Raw genomic sequence first — 9,289 nt, 5'->3', positions numbered from 1 at the left:
AAAAAAATGAGTGTAAAATGTCTATATAGGATAATAAAAATGAATATAAGATGATAAAATCCATCATAATCTATGTTACCGTTGAGCAAGAGAAAAAACATCAAAGTGATGATCAATTGTATAAAGAATGATCAATTGTATAAAGAATGTGATGATATTTGCTTTTGCCAAAAACGAGAGGAAAAAAGGTTTAAAAATGAAATAAAGTTTAATCACTCCCTAATCCTATGAGACAAACAGGCCCTTAGTGTACCAAGTTAGTTACTCATTATTTGCAGTGTTCAAAAAAATCCGCTTAAGCCTCGCTTAAGCGCGGTTAAGCTTGAAGCTCGACAAAAACGCCCGACTTCGGAGAAAGCGAAAAAAGCTGTCAAACTGTAGTTTGACCGAATTAAGCATAATTAAGGTGCTTAAGCATAATTAATTGCATGTATTTATTTTTTAATTTTTTTTTATTTTGAAGGTATGTCTTTTTATTTTAAAATAATAAATTAGGTTTATAATTTAGATGTTTATTTTTTAATTTTAATTATGATTAAGCGTGTCTGATAATGATTTGACAAATATTTAATATTTTTAATGTGTTCTAGTTGCAAAAACTAGTATTGATTGTAATTTTGATATTTTTATGATTTTATACATATGAGAATTAATGCATCAGACTTAAATTTACCATATTTATGTATTATTTTATCTATTTATTGGTTTAAGATAATTACAATTACACTAAAGATAAAAAACGCTTTTTCACGCTTAAGCCTGTGTTAATCTCGCTTAAGCTTGAAAAGCTTGGAACTCGACATCCACGTTTCGGGACGCTTCACGCTTTTTAAAACCTTGATTATTTGATGTATACAATAGATACTGGACCCACTAACAATCCATCTTAACCGTTGATTGGACGCCGCCCAGATGATCAGTGGCATTTTAGCTCTCACTATTTCCCATTGGGACCATTGGGAAAAAGACCGTTATAGAGCACTGAGATATTTTCTTCAATATCTCTTCCTAGCTTTTGAGGCTCCTGTATCAGTCTGCTGCTGTAGTTTTTGTGGATTTGTGCAGGTGGTTGCAGCAGCTGGATCGGTGACGTGGCGGTGTTGGGAGTTGTCGGATTGGAATTTTTACTGTTTTCCGCTTTTCCCTTGTTGTAATAGATTGCTCGATTACCTTACATGGATTGGGTTGTGATTAGTTGCTAGCAATGGTGAGCAGAAGTCAGTTTTTTCACCTTCTTTTTCTGTTAGATATTGCCTTTTTCACTGAGTTGATGATCTGTATGAGGGAAATTAGAAGCGAGGATTCTGAATTTGGAAGGGGGAGTTTGTGTTGGTTATAGTGGAGGAGATTTGATTTGTTGAGGGTCGGGAGGTAGTTCAGTTATGAAGTATCTATAGCGTTAATTGTATTGTGGGTTTGAATTGGGACCCGTTTTTAGGTTAGTGTCTTGGTTGTGGGAGTGATGGAGAATGAAACTGGGAAGAGTAGGGATGTGTTCATTGATCGGAGTAAAGTGAGGATTTTGCTGTGTGATAACGATGACAAAAGTTCTGAGGAGGTTTTTACACTTCTGTGTAAATGTGCTTATCAAGGTATTTTCATTTCTTCTTCTTCTTCATTCTTCTTTAGCAACTGTTCTTGGATTGATTTTGTTATTTTGTCATGATCTTGAGCAATTGTTCAATATTCAAAAATTTATTTGTCAAGCATTTACCTGTTTTTTCATGTATTAACTTCGATAAGACGAAGTTTACGACTTCAATAAGATGAAAGTTTACGCTTTTCTTTACGACTTAAGTAAGATAAAAAGTTTACGAATTACGACTTCAATATTGAATTCTGCCATTTTGACGATCAAGTTATATTAACGACTAAGGTGTGGATATATCATGAGGGACAAAGAATTGCGCAGATTTCATTTGATTAATGATTTGATTAGATTGCTTTACCTTTGACAGGCCCATCTTAGGATCATTTGGCTAGATTGATGTATAAGGAGTCGGAAGAACACCAAATGCAGTTTACTTGTCCAAGTATAAAATAAATTGCTTCTGAAAAAATTCTAATTGTAGGAAACTTCTAGAACTCATGTAGAAAGTTTCATGTTGATTTTGATGCTGAATATAGTTGGCCCTTGCTTTCCAGTTATTTCTGTAAGATCACCAAGACAGGTGATTGGTGCACTGAATGCTGCGGGGCCTGATATTGATATTATTCTCTCTGAAGTTGACCTTCCGATGTCTAGAGGATTGAAAATGTTAAAATATATCATGAGGGAAAAAGAATTGCGGCGGATTCCTGTAATCAGTAAGCGTAAATTGCATTTACATTGTGCCTTTCATTCGATTAACGTAAGCCATCTTGAGTTTGAGACAGGCTGGTTTAATTGTCATCCTTTTGTTGCATTGTTTTGCTTGTTAGTGATGTCAGATCAAGACGAAGTCTCTATTGTTGTGAAGTGCCTAAAATTTGGAGCAGCTGATTATCTTGTGAAGCCATTACGTACGAATGAGTTGTTGAACTTGTGGACACACATGTGGAGAAGAAGGAGAATGGCACGTACTCTTTTCTCATTAAGAAGTTGTTTTTAATATGTTGCTGGTTTTCATTGGTTTTCTTTTAGAGAACAGTGTGATGGGTTTCTTTATTTTTAAAATAAGATAATTGACTGGTCTCATGCATCACACATGCTTGGAACTGTTTAACTTATTTGAGGTTTATACCTGGATACAAAAGGTTGAGGATATGTGGTTGTATGATCTTTTGAATCGTTAAGATAATAGCTGTTCTGATTCTGCAGCTATCGTGAAACAAAGCTTCTTTTTCTAGGTCTGTTCATCAAATTTCTACAGGGAGTGCCACATGTATGTGATAGTATTATTTTTTCTTGGGCATGGCGTATATCAGCCTTTTTGGACTTTTATTTAGGTCAGTGTTATGATGGTTTATCTCTTTGATTTTACATCGACAGCTGGGACTTGCTGATAAGAGCATTGTAAATTGTGATCTGGATCTGGTAGCTTCGGATCCTAGTGATGCTAATACCAACAGCACTACTTTATTCTCAGATGACATAGATGACAGGTCTCTGAAGGGTAATAACCCAGAATTTTGTGTTTCGACACATCGGAAAGAGGAAGTGAGTTTGAGTTTGAGTTTGAGAACTATATATGAATGACACCAGACATGATAATTTCTTTCTTCCATTTAAACATTATCTTCAATTTCTATACATTGAAGATAAAAAGTTTATTGCTGGTCTTAAAAGAGCATATATAGTTTTATCTCAACAAAGGCTTCAGGACCATTAATTGTTTTTAATACCAAGGAGAGCATAGGGGTTTTTTCCATTTTGGCCAAATTGGTTGTCTTTAACTAAGTTACTCCATTTGCATCGTGTTTAGATTCCTGCCACCACAACTGCTGCTGGGATAGAGACTGTGATTTGTGATCTCTCAGAGTGTCAGCCTAACATGCCACAAATAAATGGCAGACAGACAGGTTATTGGTTCACGACTTTCTAAATAATTTTAGACGGCCTATAAATTTAAATAATAATAATATTTTCCTGTTGCATGTGGAGAGAGTAGATCATGCGTCACCGTTTGACATATGTTTCTATGATCACTGCTAAGTCCAGGAAGCATATATTTGGAATGAAGTGTCTGCTATATTTAATAAATAGTATTTTTAAAATGTGATGCATGATATCCATCCATCTTAGAACCATCTTCTTTTTTCTTTTCTGTTACACTTACTGGTGCGTGATCGACTAGTCCAAATAGATTGAAAGGATTTGAAGTCAAGTTCTTTTTCTTGCCTGTAATTTAAGTAGCGGCTGTTGACTTTTGCATAAATTAAACTCGTTCAATTTTATTGGGACTTATCAAAACCTTGCAGATGCTTTGCCCATTTTCCATTTATGGTCAAATAGCATCCAGAAATAACATCAAAGTTTCTATGAATGGTCTATTTGAGATGAGCAGAGTTTGGAAAACGTAAAATGGGAAGAATAAACCATGAACCATGTGAACTGATACTTTTCTGTTGGAAGAAATATTTGACTAGACTAGTTAATAAGGCATATAAACATTGAATAGCAAATAAAGTTATAAACATCCATTAAATATTTCAATGCAAGGGTGGTTCTTCCATAAAGATCGCAAATTTGTGATATTCACTTGCTTTTCTCCCTCGAAGTTCTCAGTTAGTGACACCTAGTTTTTTAACTCTCTCTCCAGAATTTTCCATGTTCACTGATGGTGCGGTGTGATATTTTTAACTGCTTTCTTCAAGTCTGCCTTTTTCTTAAATGTTAAATCAGTATTATTATAAAGTCTCTGCTTAAAATCTGTTTTCCTTTCAATGCAACTTTATGTGGAGTTGGTTTTCCACTGTTTTAATCTGATATTTGTTTCGAGTGTGAGATCAAAATATAGCCTGCTGATTTCATCCGGAGGCATCTTTGATTCTTTTCAACAATGAATGCGATATTCCTGAAAATTAGGAAATAATAATGGCCTGGTAAAGGAAATCATTTATCCCTGTTTTGTTGTCTCCCATGTGCATGTAACTAAGTGTGGACTTGAAATGTTTCCAGGACAAAGTTTGGTTTTCCAAAAAAACAACTGAAAATAGGTGAGTCTTCTGCCTTTTTCACGTATATCAAGTCAACCACACCCAACAGCAACACCCAAGGGCTACCTTCTGTTCATGATGATGAACCTCAGCATTTGAAGATAGCAGAGCATCTCTCCACGGTTAGTGATCAAGTTGGTATTGAAATCCAACAGCAGGATAACACAAAGACCCTGCAAAATCATTCTCACTGCAGTAACAGCGTTCACGGTTCTTTCTCTGCGGAGAGGTCATGTACTCCTGTATCTCATGATATCACACTACAGAGGAACCCGGATGAACATTTCTCTCACTCACATGTGCATTCAAGAAACGTCAATGCGACCGGTCGCTACACTCATGCTGCTTATCCTTACTACATACCCGGAGTAATGAATCAAGTAACGATGCCACCAGCCTCTATGTATCACAAGCACAGTCTGGATATACATAACCATTCTAATCCTGCTATATTGTCTCCATACAATCACGTTCCTCAATGCCCACCTCATGTCAAAGAGATGGTGCCTTATCCATACTACCCCCTTGGTATATGCTTACAACCTGGTCAAATGCCTGTTCCCGCTCCTCATTCATGGCCGTCTTTGCAATATTCCTGGGTGAATGAAGAGAATTCAGGTAAAGTTGATCGAAGGGAGGCAGCCTTGATGAAGTTTAGGCAAAAGCGTAAGGAGAGATGTTTCGACAAGAAGATCAGGTATGTGAACAGGAAAAAACTCGCAGAACGTAGGCCTCGCCTGAGGGGCCAGTTTGTGAGAAAGGTAAATGGCATTGCCGTTGATCTTAATGGGCAACCGGCTTCTACTGAAGAAGATGAAGAAGGTGAAGAAGAGTATGATGAGGAAGAGGACAATTCTTAGCATTGATGGGACTCGAATTGTGAGTCGTTGGAATCTCCGACTAACATTGGAACTGGTAGAGCTGTTTGAAGAGATTCTCAGTAGATTTCTTGGTGTCTGTCACTTCTCCTATCGTGTTGCGTAGAGTAACTAAACTTTGTGACATTATTATTAGAAGCTTCAATAAGTTATGCCTTTGAAACTATGACCAATCTGCGTAGAATTTGGTTGCACGTATATTTACTCCTGCTATGTCAAAAAAGTAGCATGAAAAATTGTCCTTTTAACTCTAATATCATCGCTTTCTTGTTAATCCAAAGATACGTATATTTGACATAAATCTAGCCTAATAATATCATGTATATGTATATATATATAGAGGCTCCTTCCACACGGCCGCATCCTTAAATACCTAAAGTTGGTAATAATAAGCTTAAGCCATAATTTTTCAACCGTCCTATATTTTATACATTCCTCTATGAATTGAGCGTTGGAGTTGTTTCGCCAAGAAAAATCAAGATTCTCACTCACTTCGTGGTTCGTGCTTTTAGACCTTTACTCCTGAAAAAAAGTATTTGAGCCAAACTCATGAGCCATCTTTAAGTTTTTATAACATCACCTACTTTAAAAAAATAATAATAATAATAAAATAGCACCACCCGCATATTATTCCAGTTTCATTTTTATAAATATATATAGATACATATTAATGGAAATGCATATAAATGAAAATGAATAAGTAAAGACAAAAATGGAACTATCCTAATAAAGCAACAACTATGGCTTTAATTTAGGGTAGATCTCGTTCCCACCACATTTGGAAGTTGAAATGTTATTCCACAATATATAATATAATAAAATAAAAGATAGAAACAAATGGAACCCATAAACCTTAGTTCTTGGATTTTATACTATCAACTTTACCTTCACGTAATGGACATTGTATAGGCTTAAATTTAATCGTAAATCATCATTGCCAAAGTAAAATAATGTGTAATTGTAGCCAACATTATATCCCTTTTTAGGTAAAAAAAAAAAAACATCAAGATTATTATTATTATTATTATTATTATTATTATTATTATTATTTGTTTTATTTATTTTATTTTATTTTATTTTTTTGTAAGATTAAAGTCTAAGACATCACATAATGCAAGCAAACCCCCCCGACTTACACTTTAAGTTCTCACACCTATTATGATGTTACTTGTCATCTAGGAAATTCCTAATCCATCAAAATCTGTTGGTTTCATGCCCCACTCTAGCTGTGAGATGTTTGTAAATGTATTCTGACGCCATATAATGATATAAACACCTTTCTTTCTAAAAGATATAAAAATAAAAATAAAAAAGAATTATTTTCCGAGAAAATCACATTTTTTTGTCATGTAACTTACACTCATTTGTTATCCTATTATCAGTACCTTACATTTTTTCTATTTTAGTCTTTTTGTATCGGGACGTTGAAATGGCATCAGATACGTCACCACCAAAGTCAGCATTTTCAGTGAATAATCATAATTTTTTGGTGACAAATCAATACTCAAATGAAAATTGACTAAAACTGAAAATAAATACAAATTTGTGAAGTAAGAACGTAGATTAATCAATAATAAGACAAAAACGAAAAACATGCTAATTAAATGAGAGAGAAAAAATGTAACTCTACCTTAATTAAACATGACAATTTAGAAGGCACAATTTTTAGTACCTTGCAACTAATGTCTAGATTTGAAGATCACAAAAAAGTAATCAATGGTATCCAAACAAAGCCATTCATGGAACCAAAGCTTAAAACTACTCCAACTAAGCTTTTGCTATTAGTTTTGAGTTGTTGGCCAATCCATTCCACCAAAAAACTACTTTCCCAACACCTCCAAACTACCAAAACGAAATTCTATACTATTATCCATCCATAAATATTACTAATTCCAAATATTTTTTTTTTAAAAAAATATTTTTACAATAATTAGCACATTAAATGTATCTAACCATTCGAAATCATAAACGGTAAACTCAAGTCAACATATATCATACATCCCATCTTAAAAATTTCGATCCACACCCCATTTCAAGAAATCAACACCACACTTATCTTTCCTCCATCACAATGGAGAAAACAGCTGCGATCATTAGAAGATCAGTCTTCACTTTCTTGAAGAACTACCAGTACTTCACCTCAACACCATCTCTTTCCGCCCTCCCTTTCGCCATCTCGTGCCTCGCGTCCCAGCTGATCATCCCCACGTCGCCGCTTTTCCCGATAATCCACCTCCGTTTAAGGTCTCTTTTTCTTGCTGCAGGGTTCCCTCCATCAGTAGAACTCTTTGCCATTCTCAATCTTAAGCTCTCTCAAACCATTGTAAACTATCTTTTCTCCTTACCCTTTACCATTTCCTTTCTTCTTCTCGCCAAAGCATCCATAATTCGAGCCATCGAGCATAAAAAACCAGAGCAAAAACATGCGTTCTCTTCTTGGATTCAACTGCTCAGCCCTCTACTCATCACACAATTGTGCAACTCATTGCTCATTCTTTCCGCAAACGCCACTTGCTTCTGCCTAATAGTCGTGTACTTCAACTTCTTCGAAATGTTGGGAGCTCTTTCTGCTCCTGGATCTTCACTACTTTTGTCAGCAATAGGTGCCATAATCTACTCTATCATTCTTGCCAATGCCTATGTTATATGCAATCTTGCATTGGTATTTTCCGGATACGAAAAGGCTGGTGGATTTATCTCAATCATCAAGACTTACGTGTTGATCCAAGATAGAACAGCAACTGCATTATCATTAGCTTTGCCATTCAACATGGCCTTAGCAGGCATTGAAGCCTTGTTTCAGTACCGCATTGTTCGAGCCTATAATCGAGCTTTTGCCATCAACTCAGCCATGGTTTTTGAGGGATTTCTCATTGCATATTTGTATGCTATGATACTAGTTCTTGATACAGTTGTGGGCTGCATTTTCATCAGAAGTAGCAGAACAACAGAATCCGAAATCGGCCAAGAGGATGCATACTTTCATGGCATCGAAATCCAAAATACAGATTGTAAGTTTCTCGCAAAAGGGATATGAACTGGTTACTCTTCGAAGAAATATTTTCCACAAATCAACGAGATTCATTACATTTTTTCTCTGAAAAATGTGTTGTTTTTGTTCCTCAAACCTATTTCCAAAGTGGGAATTCGCAGTCTCAAAAAACATGTAGATTTTGTCAGTCAATCACACTATAGTTTGGATTGAGATTCAATGTAAGTGATTAAATCCATTTGTTCCAATTTCTTGATTATGCTTTGATTTCAAACGTGTGAAACAAAAAAGTAACTCGATGAACATATTTTTTATAACAAAACATTTCTATAAATTTTTATTTGAAACTTTATTTTATTTTTTGTCGAGGAAAATATCTGATATTTCGGGCTTATATTTAATTTAATTTAAATTTTTTTATAATTTTATCAAATATAAATAGTTAATGTGTAGGGAAACGATTAGCACATGGCCAATTAGATGTATGAGTATGATAATATACCAAATCTTGATGGCAAGTACCCGACTCTCTTAAAGTTATGGCACCTAATCCTTGATCGTTTAAAATATTTAATTTTTAAGAATATTTAAAAATATAGTTTTTATAAAATTAAAAAAAGAAAAGAAATTTTCAAATTTAATTTTTTAAATTAAGATATTATAATACCAAAGTGGTTTAATTTATGAGTTAAATATAAAAGGAATCTTCTTTAAATCAATTTCAAACTTATCCTAAAAAAGTATTCTTAAAAATATTGCTTATTTATGTTTATATTTAATT

The 9,289-nt window shown here is 34.5% G+C and overlaps 2 protein-coding genes across 2 annotated transcripts; both read left to right on the top strand.

The window, feature by feature from the left end:
* Window positions 1-946: 946 nt before the first annotated feature.
* On the top strand, window positions 947-5,689 carry LOC140991425 (two-component response regulator-like APRR1). Its single transcript, XM_073461373.1, has 6 exons — window positions 947-1,592; window positions 2,146-2,307; window positions 2,422-2,555; window positions 2,972-3,139; window positions 3,405-3,508; window positions 4,601-5,689. The coding sequence occupies exons 1-6, from the start codon at window positions 1,463-1,465 to the stop codon at window positions 5,496-5,498; spliced, it is 1,596 nt and encodes a 531-aa protein (XP_073317474.1). The 5' UTR covers window positions 947-1,462; the 3' UTR covers window positions 5,499-5,689.
* Window positions 5,690-7,587: 1,898 nt separating this feature from the next.
* LOC140991140 (uncharacterized) lies at window positions 7,588-8,553 on the top strand. Its single transcript, XM_073461099.1, has one exon. The coding sequence runs from the start codon at window positions 7,588-7,590 to the stop codon at window positions 8,551-8,553; it is 966 nt and encodes a 321-aa protein (XP_073317200.1).
* The last annotated feature ends 736 nt before the right edge of the window (window positions 8,554-9,289 follow it).

Source organism: Primulina huaijiensis, chromosome 13 (assembly GCF_012295235.1).
Source record: "Primulina huaijiensis isolate GDHJ02 chromosome 13, ASM1229523v2, whole genome shotgun sequence".
In the NCBI taxonomy this organism is placed as follows: Eukaryota; Viridiplantae; Streptophyta; class Magnoliopsida; order Lamiales; family Gesneriaceae; genus Primulina; species Primulina huaijiensis.
Note: the sequence above shows the minus strand (reverse complement) of the source record. Positions and strands in the feature narration are given on the sequence as shown.

What these genes read in the sequence shown, in the direction of transcription:
- LOC140991425 (XM_073461373.1), top strand. Translation starts at nt 1,463, where the DNA reads ATGGAGAATGAAACTGGGAAGAGTAGGGATGTGTTCATTGATCGGAGT. An exon ending in GCGGCGGATTCCTGTAATCA is followed by an intron (nt 2,308 to 2,421) that starts GTAAGCGTAAAT and finishes TTTGCTTGTTAG; the next exon opens with TGATGTCAGATCAAGACGAA. An exon ending in GGCAGACAGACAGGTTATTG is followed by an intron (nt 3,509 to 4,600) that starts GTTCACGACTTT and finishes AAATGTTTCCAG; the next exon opens with GACAAAGTTTGGTTTTCCAA.
- LOC140991140 (XM_073461099.1), top strand. Translation starts at nt 7,588, where the DNA reads ATGGAGAAAACAGCTGCGATCATTAGAAGATCAGTCTTCACTTTCTTG.